Source organism: Lucilia cuprina, chromosome 6 (genome assembly GCF_022045245.1).
Source record: "Lucilia cuprina isolate Lc7/37 chromosome 6, ASM2204524v1, whole genome shotgun sequence".
In the NCBI taxonomy this organism is placed as follows: domain Eukaryota; kingdom Metazoa; phylum Arthropoda; class Insecta; order Diptera; family Calliphoridae; genus Lucilia; species Lucilia cuprina.
Genome location: NC_060954.1, coordinates 61,761,810 through 61,780,797, shown reverse-complemented (window position 1 = coordinate 61,780,797; position 18,988 = coordinate 61,761,810). Strand labels below are relative to the sequence as shown.

Below are 18,988 nucleotides of genomic sequence, written 5' to 3'. Positions count from 1 at the left end.
ATAGTCGACTTTGACTTTTCAGCTTTTTTCGACAAAAAGTCGATTGTTCGACTTTCGAATGTCGATTTATAGAACCCAATTTCTGAGTCAAACTGTATATTTTAAGGTGTGAGTATGGCTAAAATTTTTTTTGGTTATAAACATCAGCACATTTGGGAAACTATTAGAGCTATAAACCTTAAATTTAGTTTTAATAAAAGTAGTTTCTTCATAACATACATTTATTTATGAATTGTTTTTAGGCTTTCAAAGTATACTGGGTATAGCTACAATTTAAAATATCAACTATTTTTATACCATTTCCAACTGTATTTTAAAATTTTCTCATTCGTTGCATTGTAAATAACGTCTATTTAATATTTTTTAGGTGCAATTGGAAATGGTGTAGTTTCATTATTTATTCATTAGTTAAAATCTATTATATAAACAAACATACATGTATATGTATTTAAATATTTACTTATTTATTTTTTGTTTTTAGTGGAAAGATTTTTATCGTAGTAGAACATATTATTAATTTGATAAATCTAAATTCTAGAATCTTTTTTTTTTAAATGAGTTGCTTAACAACTAAATAATTGCTTGCATTCTTAAATATTATATCAGTTTTATTTATTTCTATAAAAAAATGTTTAAAATATACAAACATATTGAAAAGAGTTGTATATTTCTCCATAAATTTGTTGTTATTTGTTTTGAGAATGGTTACGCATGCGCAACTTTAGTGGCTGCACAAAATTATAATGTTTTCTATAAATACATTTCTTTCTTTTTATATTTTTTAACTCAAATATTTTTTATGTCATCGCCGTGAATCATTTATTTTTTTTGTTATCAGTTATTTAAGTTGTACTTTTGCCATGTTTTTTTTTCGTTAGACAATTGAGGGGCTTTAATGGGTGTATATTAGCCACAGTCAGGTTTAATTTTTTACACCGTATACTTTTTTGCTTTTCTGGTATTGTCATGGTATTTGGTTTTAAGCATGATATTTATTATTATTGTTGTTATTTTTCTATTAGCGGTTTTCTTTCTATTTTTCCTTTTCTGTTGTCTGTTGTTATTTTGTTGGTCTATAAGGAAGTTGTTTGAAATTTTAAAGAATTCACATGGTTTTTAGCATAAATAATGACTACTAGAAAACTGTCTGTTAACTTTAACGCCTTTTATTTGCTTTTATATAACAAATGTCATTGTCTGCTACGGTCCTTCAAAGAACACATAAAACTCCATTACAAATAATTAATTAAATTTGTTAAATTTATTTCAGTTTTTTTTATAAACATTCTCAGACCTTGATGTGTTGAAAAAAATTAAACTACTTTTTTCACTTATCTAATATTAAGGTTTCTGTAGAGATTTTTCTTGTTGTTGTTATTTTTTTAAATAAATTTAATTTTAACTAATTATTTATTTTAAACTTTGTCAAACTATTGTACTTCCTAGGTTTACAAAATATTTAATTGTTTTTCATTCCTGAAATAAAATTTAATTTTATGCAAAATTTTATTTAAAAAAATTAAATTTTTAATTTGTTTCTTTACGCTACACTAAATGGTTTTTAACAAAAATAATGATGAATGTGTTAAATAAAAAAACAGTGGTCGAAAAATGCAAATAATAATATGAAAAATATGTTAATGAACTATAGTATATACTAGACTATAGACAAGACTATAGACAAGGCAATAGATTAAACTATAGACTAGACTATAAATTAGAATATAGAGCAGACTATATAATAGACTAGACTATGGACTAGACTATAGACTAGACTATAGCCTACACTATAGACTAGACTATAGACTAGACTATAGACTAGACTATAGACTAGACTATAGACTAGACTATAGACTAGACTATAGACTAGACTATAGACTAGACTATAGACTAGACTATAGACTAGACTATAGACTAGACTATAAACTATACTACATAGATTATGAACTAGATTATGTACACAACTATATTAGAAAGAGCTTTCAGCAATGTGATACTGTTTTGGATCTTTTGGTTCACCAAAATTCACGTATGAAAATAACAAGTTTGATTGGTGAGAGGTTGAATATATCTTTCGGTTTTAGTGTTATGGCACATTGGCACAATATGTGAAAACCTTCAACCGATCTAACTTCATACGAAAGTAAGGCTTTGAGTGTTACTTGACTATCTGCTATTATGTTAATTCTCGGATCTCTTAATCTTTGCCTCACACATTCTCTAGCACAGATTAAGGTGGCATAGATTTCCGCCTCAAAGATTGAGAGATATAGAATATAATTATCGAAATCCCTCAAAAGAAAATTAAAGTTTTTTTTTTTAATTTTAAAACTTTCAATTTTATTTTTAAACATATAGTAGTGTAGGTATAATTATTTCATCTTTTATTTAAATTATATCACATTATCGTATAAATTAACAATTATTTCGTTATTATTCTTATTTATTATATTATTGTTATGTTTTTTCTAAAATTAATTTAACTATTAACTAAAAATCTACAATCGTGTTTTTTTAACATTTAAATAAAATATTACAAATATGGACGCAAACTATGAAAAACAAACTAAAGACTTATTACAAAAAGCTAACAAAGGAATACAGAAAGTAATAGACATTTATGCCATTTTTATTGTACATTAAATGTTGTCAACATTTTAATTTAATACAAATAAATAAAATGCTAATAAATTATTGGATAATAAAAAATGTTACAAAATTTATAAAAAAAACCTAAATCAAAATATAAACATAAAATAAAAAAATTGAATCAGATTTTAGAAAGGGGTTTTGATTAAAGAGGACATTGAAAATAAATAAATTATGAATTTTAGTTTTAATATTAGACAAATTAGTAAAATTTAATGAAAGGGAATGTTTAAATGCTATGTTTTAAAAAGGATTTTGGGTATTCAATTTGAGATTTGACAAAAGCTATTTTCAAGGGCTTAAAAGTTTTAAATTTAGTAGAACTTTATACATTTTGTTATATTAATAGCTTTTTAATACTCATTTACATTCATATAAAAAGCTTTCAAGTTCTACAAATTCTAAAATGGTTCAGCATTTGACAAGTTTACATAAAACCCAAATAAAACAGCTTTTAAACCAAATCATCTCCAACTATAAAATTATGCAAAAATATTATTTTTTACTATTTAAAAATTGTTATAACTAAATAATTAAGTCAGTCGTTGTTAAGCTTTTTTATGATCTTAATTTGAAAAAACGCAAAGCTTTTTCAAATAAAGAAGAGATTCTTAGAAAATACGTTATAAAAATATCTGTATATCCCTGCTCTACTAGTCAAACTTATCAATAGAGTTATAAATCTTTTTTTTTTCAATTCAAAGTAGAGAGTATAAAACTAAATAATTTATAAAGTTAAAAAAGAACACATTTCAATTGTTGCTGTGAGTTGGTAAATGACTACTGCCACTAGCCCTTTCAGACACAACTCTCGCAGTAGATCTACTACTGGGAGCTGCAGAGGGCGATAATTGTAGGTGTGTCATGGAAGGCGGAGAGCTGGCCACTTCCAGTGAATTCAAAGTATTGCTCGAGGCGGCTTTTTGATTGGGAAACAACACAGAATAGGCAGGTGGTGGATCCAATTCTTCATAGTTAGGTGGAGCTGTAGTATTCGAATGATTATCTTGGCCCATGGCGGCTGCTGCATTGGCCGATTGTAATGCTGATTCGCGTTCATTATTGGCCGCATGTTGAGAAGCAGAGGCTGAAAATGAACGTATGGTTTGAATGTGATAGCTAAAGCGACAACACCAAACTAAGGACAGACGTAACAGTGCAATTAACACAGAAACGGGAAGGGAGGGATGGACAAAATAATGTGTATATGTTTTGTATTTGATAACAGGATTAGTGTGATAGATAGACATAAACAATAGTATTAAATTTCCAAACATATTTGTTTGAGAAGATAGAGTGTTAATGAATAGAGGTGTTGTTGTTTGTAAAAATAATTGTAAAGCTTGTGTTATTGTGTCATTCAAAATAGCATGCAAAACTTACCCCATAAACCACAAATCAATAAAGCACCACCGCATAATAACATGCCCAGCATAAGATAACCCCAAGGACCATATTTGGACAAATCCGAATTAACACCCGTACGTGTTGAATTGCGCCGATGATGATTTCCCGACAAACTAGACGAGTTATCGGCCTTGCCTATAGTTAGAGTAGTATTGGATTTTCCTGAGTCTTGTTCCTCTGTTAGAGTTTCATTAAATTCTTTACCTCCTTCCACCTTATGTAAAGTGGTTTTGTTACTTATAGGCTTCTCAGAGACATCATCGTCCGATTCTAGCAGAGGTTTACTGGTGCTGCCTTTGGCTATAGAGGGCACATCAAAGGCAAATAGATTGCGAAATACCTCCAAAGCAAAATGTTCAAAAATATCCGATTCCATAGAGGGTGGCATGGGTTCTCCTAGGCGACTACGTTTCCAGCACATAGTATAATCCTCATCACTGTCGTATTCATTGCTATAGGGGCAATGACGTATGCCATCGCATATTAAGTCCTTAGATATACACAAAATGGGATCATCGCTATATTAAGAATAAACAACCTAATTAATAGTTTGCTTAATCATAAGAAAGTGTTAAAATATTACCCTATTCTCAAACATTGATGTTTCTTTTCACTGCGACACTCATCTCCCTTACCCAAAACGGTTACCATTAGTTTAGAGTTTAAGGTATGATTCTGATGTTCCCATACTATGCGCACACGGCCATGAAACAGTCTTACCGGATCCTCCATTTCGGGTGCAGTGTCCTCCAATTGACAGGGATCCACACGCCACTGTGGTGTATGAGGATCATGGGAACTAAACTAAAAATATAAGAAAATAACTTTTTAATATGATTTTGAATTTTACAATTAACAGCAAGTAATTAATAAAACTTTAAAACATTTTATGCATAGAAAAACTCTCCCCTGAAAGCTTTTAATATTTTTTTGCTGTCATTTTACACCATTATCAGAATTCATGATTTCTCATGGATAGAACGTGACATCAATTATTCAAAAGAAACGTATATACTACACCAACAACCACAATAGCAATAACTAATAATTTACAAAAAACTAAATAGTTTTAATCAAATCCGAATCGCATATTCACATGTAAAGCTTTTTTGCATACAATTTTTACACTAAAACATTTGATGGATGTGTAATTAGGGTGGCGCAAAACAAGTAATTGGTAATCCCAATTAAAATATGAAAAAATTTTTTCTCACAATTAATACTTAGAAAAATAAAGATATGAAACAGTAATGGTATTCTAGGGATCACCCTAGTTGAGATATCCATCACTGTCTAAATGCTGTAAGTTTTTTTTAAGGGTGGGGGGCGTAAACCTAGGTTTGTATGAATATTTTTTTATTTGTATGAGTATATCATATCATATATTATTTTATTCTATTTTATTTATTTGATTTTTTTAGCAATTTATTTATTTATAGAATAAAAACGTCTATAAATTTAAAATGAAATATTTTAATAGCATATTGTTGGTTAGGTTTTTTTTTCATATTTTTAACAGTTTTTATTTATAAGGATTTTGGAGGATTTTAAACTATGAACAGCTCTTAGAATTGATAACATGTTAAACTAAATGGAAAATATGTAAAAATTTAAAACTTCTATAAACCAAATATTGATAACTCGGTATTTCCGTGATATTTTCGGTAGCATTTTGGATTAACAGACCTTTCAGTTGACAACTGATGGACATGGAGAACTAGATGCTTGTAATGTTACAAACTAACTAACTAACTAACTAACTAACTAACTAACTAACTAACTAACTAACTAACTAAATACCTAACTAACCAACCAACCAACCAACTAACTAACTAACTAACTATCTATCTATCTATCTATCTATCTATCTATCTATCTATCTATCTATCTATCTATCTATCTATCTATCTATCTATCTATCTATCTATCTATCTATCTATCTATCTATCTATCTATCTATCTATCTATCTATCTATCTATATATCTATCTATCTATCTATCTATCTATCTATCTATCTATCTATCTATCTATCTATCTATCTATCTATCTATCTATCTATCTATCTATCTATCTATCTATCTATCTATCTATTTATTTATTTATTTATTTATTTATTTATTTATTTATTTATTTATTTATTTATTTATTTATTTATTTATTTATTTATTTATTTATTTATTTATTTATTTATTTATCTATCTATCTATCTATCTATCTATCTATCTATCTATCTATCTATCTATCTATCTATCTATCTATCTATCTATCTATCTATCTATCTATCTATCTATCTATCTATCTATCTATCTATCTATCTATCTATCTATCTATCTATCTATCTATCTATCTATCTATCTATCTATCTATCTATCTATCTATCTATCTATCTATCTATCTATCTATCTATTTATTTATTTATTTATTTATTTATTTATTTATCTATCTATCTATCTATCTATCTATCTATCTATCTATCTATCTATCTATCTATCTATCTATCTAACTAACTAATAAACTTATAAACTAACTACCTCACTAATTAACTGAACTAACTTGGTTCCCCTATATTTAAGCAATTCATTGACAAAAAACAAATTTGGACCGAGTGCTAGAGTCAAATGAACCCGTTCACTTCAAAATTCGTCGAGATCATCAAGGCTTACACTAAGCTCAGCTTTTAAGCGAAATGCAGGCATATTTTACATAATTATTAGCTCAAAAGTAATTTACGAGGGGTTCAGTTGTATGTGGGCTAGGCGAAATAATGGACCGTTTTTAAACACTTTCAATAGGCTTCGTCGTAGGACTAAAAACGAAGTGAATGTGCAAAATTGTATATAATTATTTAGAGTAGAGTGCGCACAAGTCAGAAATTCTAAGCCAAATGATATAGTTTAAGGTTGTACGATCAATACTTTGGGTGTAACAAACTTTAGAATAAACACTCTCCCCAACTATAGTGTACTATAGAGGGGTGTTAAAAGTAACTTCATAAAAAATCTGGTGCTTTTAAGAAAAGTTTATCAATTAAAAAAAATTAAATCTAAAAGCAAAAGCTATAACTACAGAAATGCTCTATACATATCGTTCTTGTAGTAAATGAGCAATACATACACAAATTCTCAAAACCTTCACACACTCAAATGTCACTACGATTAAACAATTAAAACGCCATAATTTATTAACCATTAAATAATTTTACTTAATTTAATATCTTTGGTGTTTATTCAATAGACAACGCAGATTGAAAAATCAATATTTTAACAATCTCCATAAAGAGTACGATCTTTAGATCCAAAATAAATGGCAAATATTTAATAAATGTTTTCTTCTTCTTTCTTTAAAAAAATAACACACACAAGTTCAATGTCATTAAAAAATAAATAAATTGTAATTGTAGACTTGTGTTTTTGACGCACGTAAGTATTTATTTTCCTATAAACCCACAAACAAGTTTCATTTATTTTTAGAAAAAATAAATAAAAAAGAATAAAAACATTTATATTTTACAATTTTTAAGTGACCAATAACTTTTGTTAACCTTTATTTCAGTAGCATTAAATTATTGTTAAAACATGTTTGACATCTCCATTTAATGTGGTTGATCTTGTGTAGTTCATAGATCTTGTTGAAAACAGTAGTTCAAAATTAATAAAAAAAGTTCTAATAAAAACGAAAATCATAAATAATTATAAAGAAATTAAAAAGTGAAATCTATTTAATATTTTCCCTATAACATGTCCTATGTTTGTAATTTTAATTTTTTTTAATATTCTACATAAAGTACAGCGTTTTTGATAATTTACTTAAATTTTATTTCGCAATAACGTTCACTTGTTTAATTTATTTACATAATACCGGTTTTTAATTCATTTAGTAATTATTTTTTTAATGACTTTAAGAACAATATTTATGTCAATGTCGACTGTTTGCCAAAAAAATTAACATGGGAATATTTTGTATATTTAACTACAAGTAATAAAATCATATTTTAAGTTCATTGTTACATTTGTAACATTTGCTTTGTTGTGTGTATAAAATGGAATTTTAAGGATCTACAGCTGATTTTAAGTATATGGTATATAGGGTGTATCTTTAGCACATGGTTTGTGTCTTTAATACCATACCATATCATATACCATACCATACCAATAACCTGATCCAAAATTACCCAAAATGTGATCATTTAATTAAAATCCTTTGTTACTAAGTACGAAACTTTACAACACAAATTTGCTATAAAGTTTATTTAAAAAAATTAATAATAATAATAATAATAAAAAAAATTGCTCAAGTACAGCAATAACAAGTTTATTCATCATGCTGCCACAAGCAAGGCAAATAACAAGGTCATTTTCCTCTTTTTTAATCATAAAACAATTAAATAAACGCTGATTAACAACAGTTTACAAGAAATAATTAAAACTTCATTGTGTCACAGGCGCCTGTCGCTTTCATTGTAACAACCACACTTTCCCACAGAAACTGTTAAAAATTATTTAAATAAAACAATTTTAAATAAATTAATTCAAAATCATAAAAAAATATTCAATACAACACGTGTGTGGGTGTTGTTTGCATAGTAAATTATATAAATATTTTAAGAATAATATTTTTAAAACAAATTCTTAAACATTAGACATTAAGCTTAAAACAAGCTTTGACGTTCATAAATTTTTTTAAATGTAAACAATAACTTTTACTCATTCCACCAAGAGCGAGCGAACAATAATGACATGTTTTTGTCATTATGAAAACAAAAATGTTAAACAATTATTGCTATTGTTTTAACAAACATTAAAACACAACAACAGCATACTTCTGTGTGATGTCATAATTACCTTGATTTCTTTACTTTTTTTAATTATTCTTTTTTGTATATAATTTAAATGACACTTTATATCCAGAGAACTAAAGCTCTACATATATGTATATATTTGTTTGTTTGATTGTTTATATACATATTTACTATCATAATGATGTTAATTTTATTTCCATAAATAACATTAAAAACACAACAACAACAACAGCAGCAGCAATAATAAAGAAAACAATAATAGCCAGAATAAAAAGAAGAAGCAGCAACAATAACAACAACAAAAACTCGCATTAAATACAGGAATTCGATGATAAACTGATTTGCATACAATAGTAGTAGCGGTTTGTTTTTGTTGTTTCTGTTCTTGTTGAAGGTGTAGGTGATGTGCCCTATACACTACACACAGTGTGGAGGGTTTTATATTGGGTTTTATATAGTCTAGTCTAAAGTATAGTCAATAGTATAGTCTATGGTCTAGTCTATAGTCTAGTTTATAGTCTAGTCCATAATGTAGTATATAGTATAATCTACAGTCTAAAATGTGTAGTCTATAGTGTAGTATATAGTATAGTCTACAGTGTAGTCTAGTCTAGTCTACGGTGTAGTCTAGTCTATAGTCTAGTCTATAGTCTAGTCTATAGTCTAGTCTATAGTCTAGTCTATAGTCTAGTCTATAGTCTAGTCTATAGTCTAGTCTATAGTCTAGTCTATAGTCTAGTCTATAGTCTAGTCTATAGTCTAGTCTATAGTCTAGTCTATAGTCTAGTCTATAGTCTAGTCTATAGTCTAGTCTATAGTCTAGTCTATAGTCTAGTCTATAGTCTAGTCTATAGTCTAGTCTTTAGTCTTACCCTTTGTATATGGTCTTGCGTACGGTCTGGTCTGTAGTCTTGTGTAGCCTACATTCAAGTCCATTATCTAGTTTATATTGTAGTCTACATTCTTGTCTTCAGTCTAGTCTTTAGTTTATTCTTTAATCGAGTTTAGTTTTTGACTAGTCGATAGTGTTTTAAGTACACCTTAAAAAATGCCGAAACTTCGTTATGGCCGCCAAAAAGTATGTACTACAAAATCGTTTAATTTCCCTTTAATTTAAAAGAAGAGTTGCCAGATGAGAAAAAATATAAATACTCCTAAAAACGAAAAATCCCTAGTAAATAATTAAAATCGCATTTACAAATTACTTACAAAATGTTTTTGAAATAAAACACATTTGATATTTTTTGTTTTTACTATTGGAAAAAAGTCATTGAAGACACAGTGGGTGTAGAACATTTTATTTTTTATCTTTTCCGAATGAACAAATGATTTGTTTTTCGTTTATTATTTTTTTTAATATTCTGTTGTGAAGTACATTTATTTAAACAATTTTTTTCTTTACATACACAATGTTTTTTTTTTGTTTTGTTTAAATTTGTAGATTGGTTGGTTTGTTTTTTTAAGTAGTATTTTATTTTATTTCAGTGTTTTTGGTTTTAGTTTTTTAACATTTAATTTTAGGATGTTTTCTTTGTTGTTTGTTTTTGTTATTAAGTGTTACACATACAAATGATTTATTATTATTGTTTTGAAAAATTTCCACACATACACACTCACCTAAATTAAATTATTTATAATTTTCCTAAAAGTTTTCTAAGTTTTTGTGTTACTTCTTTAGCTTTTTACTTTAAATGTTATTAAATTATTAATTTAATCATAATTTAGTTAATGTTTATTATATTATAGAAATTAAGTTGAACAAAATGAAAATATGAAGAAATTTATACAAAATGTTAAATGTTTGCCAAATTATTATATTTAAAACTAAAAATTTATTATTACAATTTCATTAAAGTAATGTGGACTGTTTTTGAATTAATTTATATTAATTAGAATTATATTTGTAATTTTTTCTTCGCAAAATTTGCTAAACATTTAGTGCCAATTTGAAGCAGTTTTTTTTTGTTTTTTTTTTTTTTAGTTTATAAATAAATAAAGGAACTTTTTATTCACTGGGATTTTTTTAATAAACCTTTAATGTGAACGTTCCTTTATTTTTGTTTTATATAAATTTGTATTCATAAGAATTGGGCGTTTTTCTTTGTTTTAATTGTGTGTTTTTTTGTTAAATCACACAAATTTTTTATGTATAAATTGTTACAGATACTTTTATTTTTGTCATTTGTTTTTTTTTCTTTTGTCTTTTAATTTCAACAATGATTTTGTGTTTTTCTCTGTAAGATTTTTTGTTTGTTTATAGTTAAAACTTATATTTAATTTTAATAATAACTAAGTAACGATATTAATAATTACTTTGACATTGATATGATTTATAATTTCGAACTTTGGAGAGAGTTATAAAGTGAACAGTAAAAAGATGTATTAGATGGAATAAAATTTCTAAAAATGTTAAATATTTTGATAGTTTTGTAATAACAGTTTTATATTTAAATTTTGGCAGAGTACGATTATTCATAATTTGCATCATAATGTTCTAAATGCATACGTCATAAATGCTTAAACTTTTCGAATGATAAGAAGAGCTGTCGTATGCAACTTTTTGCAGATATGTATTTCAAATTAAAATTTCTCTGTTCACTTTATGTAGCTCTTAAGCTGAAATTAATAAAACCACTTAAATGTGTTTAATTAATTTAACCTACATTTACAATACATTTACATTTTATTTTTAATTTTTTAATATTTAAAGTGATTTTATTATTATTACATATTGTTGTTTTAAATCAAAGGGTTTTATTTATAAATTTCTCTTATGCTCTTATGTAAGTGTGTATTGATTTTTTATTTCGTTTTGCTCAATTATTTAATTTTTTATAATTAATTTCATTTATTATAATTAAAAAGTCTAAAAAAATTTGTTTGTTTCAGCTTTGCAAATATAATTACTAAAAGGCAAAAGGGAAATAGGATTTTTATCAGCTAGTTTTTTTGTTATTATTATTAATGTGTTTTAATATTTTTATTATTTAATATAATCTTATTTATCTTATTTAAGTTTCAAATAAATAAAAAAAGTATTCTTTTTTCAAATAAAATCAATGCATTTTATTTTTAAAAATCTTTTATTTTTTAGTTTTTTTTTTTATTTTTTTAAATTTCAGCTAAAGATTCTTTTTATTTTATCAATTGTTCTACTATTTTGTTTTTGTTTTGTATTTAGTATATTTTTATTAAAATTTGTTTAAATGTGTATGCAGTTTGTAAAGAAACTCAAAAATTTCTGTTTTTATTAAATTTTATAAAGCAAATTAACTAAGCTGGCAAATAAATTTTAAATATTTCTCAATGTCTTTTGTATTATCTCTTGCTCGTTTTTTAAATGTTTTGTCTTTGTTGAGTAAATAAATTCTTATTTATTTTAGATTTTACTTGATTTTTTTTAGTTTAATTTATTTGTTTATACTTTTTATATATTTTATTTTTTTGAAAAATAAGGCCCGTGTATTTCATACATAAGTTTTTGTTTTTTTTTTTCTTTTTAAATGTTCTAGTAGATATTTTAGTGTGTTTCATTCTTTCTTATGCAGTTTATTTATGGAGAAAAAGCGTTATTTTATATATCATTGCTAAACGATATTAGACTTAGTGGATTGTTGTTTTTGAACAAAATTTGATAAAAATTTACAGAAAGGTTCTTTGAAATAAAAAAATTTCATATAGGTATTCATTAAATTTTTAAAATTGTGGCAAAAGTCCAAATAAAGTCCTTAAAACCTCGTAAAAATTGCCATAATTATTAATACTGTTCACCTTAGAACTCCTTCAGTCACCCTCAAGATTTTCGATTAATTAGAAAACATTTAACATTTAAAAGTCGAAAAGCCGAAGTCGACTATTTCGTTTCAAAAAAGTCGATAACTCGACTATCGTCTATGAAAAGGGACGAAAATTCGACTTTGTAAATAAAAGTCGAAAAGTCAAATAATATTGAAAAAGTCGGAAAAAGTCAAAAATTTGAAAATAGTAGAAAAAATTGAAAAATAGTCGAAAATTTTAAAAAAGTGAAAAAAAGTCTAAAACATGAAAATAGTCAACAAGTCGAACAGTTAAAAAAGTCAAAAACTCGAAAATAGTAGAAAAAAGTCAAAAATAGCCACAAATAAAAAAAAATATATTTAATTCTGTAATTAAAGAAATTCATCATTGTTTTGCTTTGTATTTGTTATGCTTATGAAACAAGTCGAGAAATGTTGAAAAAAGTCGGAAAAAGTCAAAAAACTCGAAAATAGTAGAAAAAAAAAAATGAAAAATAGTCGAAAATTTTAAAAAAGGTTGAAAAAAGTCAAAAACATGAAAATAGTCAACAAGTCGAAAAGTTACAAAAAGTCAAAAACTCAAAAATAGTAGAAAAAAGTCAAAAATAACAAAAAATTTTAAAAAAATGGAGAAAAATTTAAAACTCGAAAGAGGTAAAAAGTAGTCGAAAATAGTTAAAAAGTCGACTATTTATAAAATACTTAAAAGTCGAAAAGTTTTAACTAAATGAAAAAAGTCGAAATGTCGACTTTTAACTAAATGCAAAAAGTCGACATATTTTTACGTTAGAAATGAAAGGAATACTTTTCGAAGTTAGTTAAGTGATATTTCTACTGCCTTAAAGTATAGTGTAGTTTACTTTTAGGCTGTAAAAATGCTGAATATTGAGTTGCCATATGAAACATTAAAAAAAACGCCAATATTTAAATCTTTTAAAAATAAACTTGTACAACAATCCACTTTATATGAAAAATTTACAATGAATTATATTTGCATTAATCTAAATTATTTTTTGTAATGTTAATTAAAAAACTGTGCTTCAAAATGATTAATTTTTTTATATTTAGTTTTGTTGTCTTCTATTATTTAGTGCTTTGTATTTGTGGTAATTTATTAAAATCGTTTTGAATATTTGTTTTTTTTTATATTTTCATTCACTATAATTAAATGTATTTTCTTTAGCATTATCTATTTAGTTTGATACTTATTATTTGTATACATAATTATTTTTTTATTTGTTTTTTTTTTGTTATTTATACAAAATAGGAAAGAACAAAATCGTTATTTTTTTAAGATAGTATTCCCATGCAGACATAATTGTTGCATGAGATTGTTGTTTTGTTGTTGTTGTTGTTAGGGAAGAAAAACATTTTTACAGATTCGAAATACATTTAAAAATTGAAAAAGGTTTGTTTTTTTTTGTTTTTTATTTAAGTACGAGGTTTAAATTTGTTGTTACATAAGTTAATTTATATTTAAACTTTTCATAAATATTATTTAAAATTGTTTATTTTTATTTATTTATTATTTAAGTTTGATGGTATAAAAATAGAAAAAAGTATTTGAAAAATTTCTCGAAAAAATGTTGGTTTTAAAAAAAGTATTTCATTTTGTTTGTTCTGTTATATTTAATTTTATTTTTATTATTTTTTATTTTAAATGGAATTATTTGTTTTATTTTGTAGTTTTTTTTTAGTTTTAGTTGGTAAGAAAATGACAAAAGAAAATCAGCTGTTTTAACAAGTATGTTTTATTTAATTATTTTTTGTTGTTTTTTGTTTTGTAATACTATTTGGTTGATTGTTTAATTATTTTGTATTATTTGTTAGTTTTTTTTGTTTGTTTTTTTTTAAGAATTGGAAAAATTTGAGCGCTTTGTTGTTTTAGTGGATTTTTTATTAAATAATGGAATGTATTTTGGTTTAAGTGGGGCTCCTCAAACTTGTCTATCATCATTTGAGAATTCACACTCTGTCACAGTTTTGAGCAAAAAAATATTTTCATATCTTTCTTTCCATCATTTTTATGTTTTCTTATTTTTTTATATATTTTGTTAGTCATCGTTAGTACTTGGAAGGATAAAAATGCATTATGTGTTTTTTCAACTGTTTATGGTTTAATGAGTTTTAGCGAAAAGTTCATCACAATTTTTTTTTGTATAATTTTTAATTTTTGGATTTTAATTATTTTTTATTTCTGTATTTTTTTCTTAATCAATTCATTTCCAATGGTATGTTTTTTGCTTTTAACGTTTCTTTGGTCTCATTTTTAATTAATTAAATTGCACATCCATCATCAGACTGGTCACATTTCATTCTTTTTAATTATAATCCAAATTTTTATGTTCCTTTCTGCAAATTAGGAGCTTAGAGTTCATGGGATTATGTAATAAAGTGTCAACGAAATTGTTTAGACTCAAAATATTCATATTTTAATAATTCGATTAATCGTGTCCTAAAATGTGAAAATCCTTCATCTTTAGCCATATTTGGGGCATTATGACATTCATACTTATAATGATTAATACATCAGCTGAAAGTGTAATCTGTCAAAAAATTAGGGTTTAACCTGGTTTATATCTTCTCCATTCCTTGAGATATATTAACCTCAAACCTTAAACTATCATTAATTAACAACACAGTCAGACAGGCCAGATAAGGATTAAACGAAGAAATTTATAAATAAATCTCTGGGTTTTGACTTTTTAAAGTTTTGTTGAATCTTATATGGTGAAACTTCTTTTGTATATTGTCCATCAACTGAATCTTGTAATGATTTCAATATCAAGCCTCTCGTGCTGGGGTCAAATGAGGCACGATCATTACAAAATTCGGTAGTATTCTTAAAAGTTCTATAGAATTAAATTTTGCTGATTTTTGTTGACAGAATAGAACATGTAACGTAATTATGATTTCAAAGGCATTACACCGCCCGACAATCAATATTAGACACGAACCGGATGATATACGTCTGAAACTATAAAGGAAAAAATCTGCGTTTTTAATTGTTCATTTCGAGATCCTGTGTCCTTTCAAAAGGACTTCAAAGTTTTAAATATCTTTATATCATCATCCGGTTCTTGTCTAAGGAATTTTTTCTCTCTTTGCCGGACGGTGTTATTTGGGGGTCACGGCTATATGGGGGGCTAGGCGAAATAATGAATCGATTTCAGACACTTTCAATTTATCTTGAAAATTACGACCTGTGCCGTGCGCACAAAGTTTACATGGACACATAGACAGATAGACGGACAGAAGAACGGACGGACATAGGTAAATCGACCTAGAAAGTGATCTTTGCTATGTTTAAAGGCACAAACTCATAATACCCTCCCCACTACACTGGTGTTCGGTATAGAAACACTCAAAAAACATTGATTAAACAACATTCTTCTTGAATGAGTTAGTTAGTTTGAACGAGTTGCTCTTAATAGCATTACAAAATTACAGTTATCTTGAGTCTAAAACAATAATGTCGACAGTTTTGATTAAATATGACTTTGAGTTTAAAAAAAGAATTTCAATGACGTCATAATGATTTTGAAGAAACGTGTTTTTTTTTGTTTGACTTTATTTTATAAAAGTTTTTGATCCCTGGAGTCGCTGATGAAGATGTTGATATTGATGTTAAAGTTTGATAGCAAGTACTGCTGTTGCCGCTGATGCTGTTTTTGTAATAGCAACAGCAGCAACAACTGCAATTTGTTGTATAGTAATAGTAACATTTGAAGTAAATACTAGCAACCCCCATACCACGGAAATGTCCAGCACCATCAGTGCGGAAGCATTAACGGTCGTGCTGTACTGGTCAGCTTCAGTCGTGTCTGTTGTTTTGGTTTGTCCTCAAATTCGTCGTAGTTGTAAAAGGGTGATATCTTAAGACCGGTCTTTTCGGGTATAATCTTAAAATGGGGTTGCTCGGTGCTAACAATGAGTGGACGCTTCATGGAGTGCATATACTCGGAATGGGGTGCCCCTAATGGACGTCTAGTGCTGGGTACATTCATTTTTTTGCAAGGCTCGGGTTTTGTATCGTTGTTGTTATAGTGTGCGGAGTTTTGGGCTGCATATTTGTTGGGCTTATAAATAGAGAAGATATTATTGATGAGATTTAAAGCCGAATGGCCACCGGCTGCAGGATGATGGCCAGAACTAGTAGGCTGTTGGGTTTGGACATTGTGGTGTTCGGGATAAAAGTTGTTGTACTGGTAGGAGGGCAGCGTTTCGGCTGCCGGGTAGACCTTGTGGCCGTAGTTGAAGGAGCGGTGAAGGGGCGAGCCAGCATGTTCAAAAAAATGAAAACTACTTGAAGCGGCATTGTTAGCATCGGTAGGCAGTGATGAGGCGTGCGAGGGATGGTGGTCGACCTGAGGTGGTGATGGCATACCTTCCAAAAGTGATTTCTTAATCATCATACGTTCTTGTTCGCGATCGTGCAAATCAATAGGTTGTCCATTGTTGTAACAACCAACATTGACATTTTTCACCTTTAAATTGCTGTGCATGTTGCGACGTTGCATGTCCAAGTCAATGGGACTGGGAGGTTTTTCCAATTCTTCCCAGTACTTTTCAAGGTCTATGTTGAAGTCTTGCAGGTCCATTTCTGTGGTGTCTGAACAAGAGTCTTCATCGTAGCGACTGGGTGGTTGTACCTCTAAAAGTGATTTGCTTCTGGCAGGACGAGGGTAACGTGAATAAGCGGGACGCCTCGGAGCACCCGATGATAAGTAGCGCTCGTCTTCATCTAAGAATTTGTCCTGCATGAGGAGACGTTCTCTTTCGTCACGTATGAAATGATCTAAATCAGTATCGTAGGCCACGGCACGACAGTGCAGATGTTCTTCTTCTTCGGCGGCCGGATGGTGACCGGGGCAGTGATAGCGTGAGCGAGGCGGTGGTTGCGGTTGTTGTTGCTGCTGCTGTTGCTGGGCTAAAGATCTGGCCAAGTGGTACTGTTGTTGGCGGTGGTAGCAATAGTCATCGGCGGCACAGCAACATATCACCGTGGGTGGCGGCGGCAGTGGCTGCTCACGTTGACTTCCCCCCGAGAGCAGAGAGTAGCGAGAAGCCGTTGCCACCCGATGATTCGTGCCTCTTCCATCCTCCCACCAGTCCAAATCGTGTAAGTTTCTGTTGCTACCACCACTGACACTAGCACCATAAAAACCAGACAGCGACGAGGTGGAGGGCGCAACTCTACGCCATGTACGTCGTGGCACAGAACCGAACCCTTCGGTGTAGATGTCATCCAACAAACACTTGGCGTTGGTACAGTGCTCTCGGGCACAGCAGGTGTGTGCCTCGTGAGCCGTTGGCAGCGCTGTCTCATCTAAACTATTACTACAATGATAACCCATAGATTTGCGGAAGGCATCATGTCGGTCACGTCGTGATTTACCAATGGAAGGTGGAACCTCATAGTCCATGACATCGAATGGTGTGGTTTTGGTCGAAGCACTAAATGAATATGATTTTGGCACATTGGCTTTCTTAAGTATTGAAGTAGTAGGCGGAGCAGTAGGTGCAGGGGGAGGTGGCGAACTACCTACGCCCTCCTCAAAGATGCGTTCGGCAAAAGTACAACTCTGTGACTTTGGATAATGAAACTCCTTACAACTAATAGAACGATGCAGAGCATAACTGGCGGAACCCTCACCTTCTCCTCTTCTCTCCTTAACGGGACCACCCTGATACTCTGCCCCTGTGCCTCCACCCACAAAGTCATCTTCCAAAAATAGTTCGTCATGCTCGCGTATATTTCTCAATTTGCGATAATTACTCGCATACTTAATGCAGTCCGGCACATAGTCGTCATCTAGGTCTTCGGATTTGTTCGAGTAAATATTGTCCGTATACCAGGTTGGGTCCAGTTGTCGTGGTATGGGTTTGGGTGGATACATTCTATCCTTCTTCGATTGACGGTAACTCTCAAAGCAAATATTTTTCATACGTTCCAATTTCTGTTCCCTAATACGCTCCCAATTTTCCCAATTCTTATCGTTTTTACTGCGCCCGCTGCCATCTAACGAAAAAGTTAAAGTTTTCGTCAAATCATAATCGCCATTGTAGTCGACATTTGTGTTTTTCGGTTCGATTTTATCTTTGCCTGTGAAATTGTTATAATTTGTTTGACCGCCACCGCTGTCGGTAACGACAATGCGTATTTTACGTTTGGTCTTGTCGATCAATTTCGAGGACAAAGAAGATTTGTGTGGCGGTTTATCGCGTTCAGATGATGGGTCTTCGGGCTGTCACACCTCTTGCAAGTACTTGACAGGGCAATAACCCTGACGATTGTCAGCTGAGCGTACCATAACCATTCCATTAACCTCATCACCGGTCTGAAAAATATTTGAT

The 18,988-nt window shown here is 29.0% G+C and overlaps 3 protein-coding genes across 7 annotated transcripts in view; all 3 read right to left on the bottom strand.

The window, feature by feature from the left end:
* Nucleotides 1-3,349: 3,349 nt before the first annotated feature.
* LOC111683165 lies at nt 3,350-5,019 on the bottom strand. The gene is made up of 4 exons (XM_046954219.1): nt 5,002-5,019; nt 4,640-4,860; nt 4,033-4,574; nt 3,350-3,736 (listed from the first exon to the last, which is right to left on the bottom strand). The coding sequence occupies exons 1-4, from the start codon at nt 5,017-5,019 to the stop codon at nt 3,402-3,404; spliced, it is 1,116 nt and encodes a 371-aa protein (XP_046810175.1). The 3' UTR covers nt 3,350-3,401.
* Nucleotides 5,020-14,366: 9,347 nt separating this feature from the next.
* On the bottom strand, nt 14,367-18,882 carry LOC111683171 (the record flags this gene model as incomplete). The annotated part of the gene is made up of 1 exon (XM_046954218.1): nt 14,367-18,882. A coding segment is annotated over one exon (2,478 nt), but the record flags the coding sequence as incomplete, so codon positions are not given.
* Nucleotides 18,831-18,988, bottom strand: part of LOC111680041 — a 146,934-nt gene continuing 146,776 nt past the window's right edge. For all 5 annotated transcript variants that reach the window (XM_046955146.1, XM_046955147.1, XM_046955151.1 and 2 more), the window contains one exon: nt 18,831-18,972. In XM_046955146.1, the coding sequence (XP_046811102.1) occupies nt 18,883-18,972 (90 nt within the window). In that variant the 3' untranslated portion in view covers nt 18,831-18,882. The remainder of the gene's footprint in view (nt 18,973-18,988) is intronic.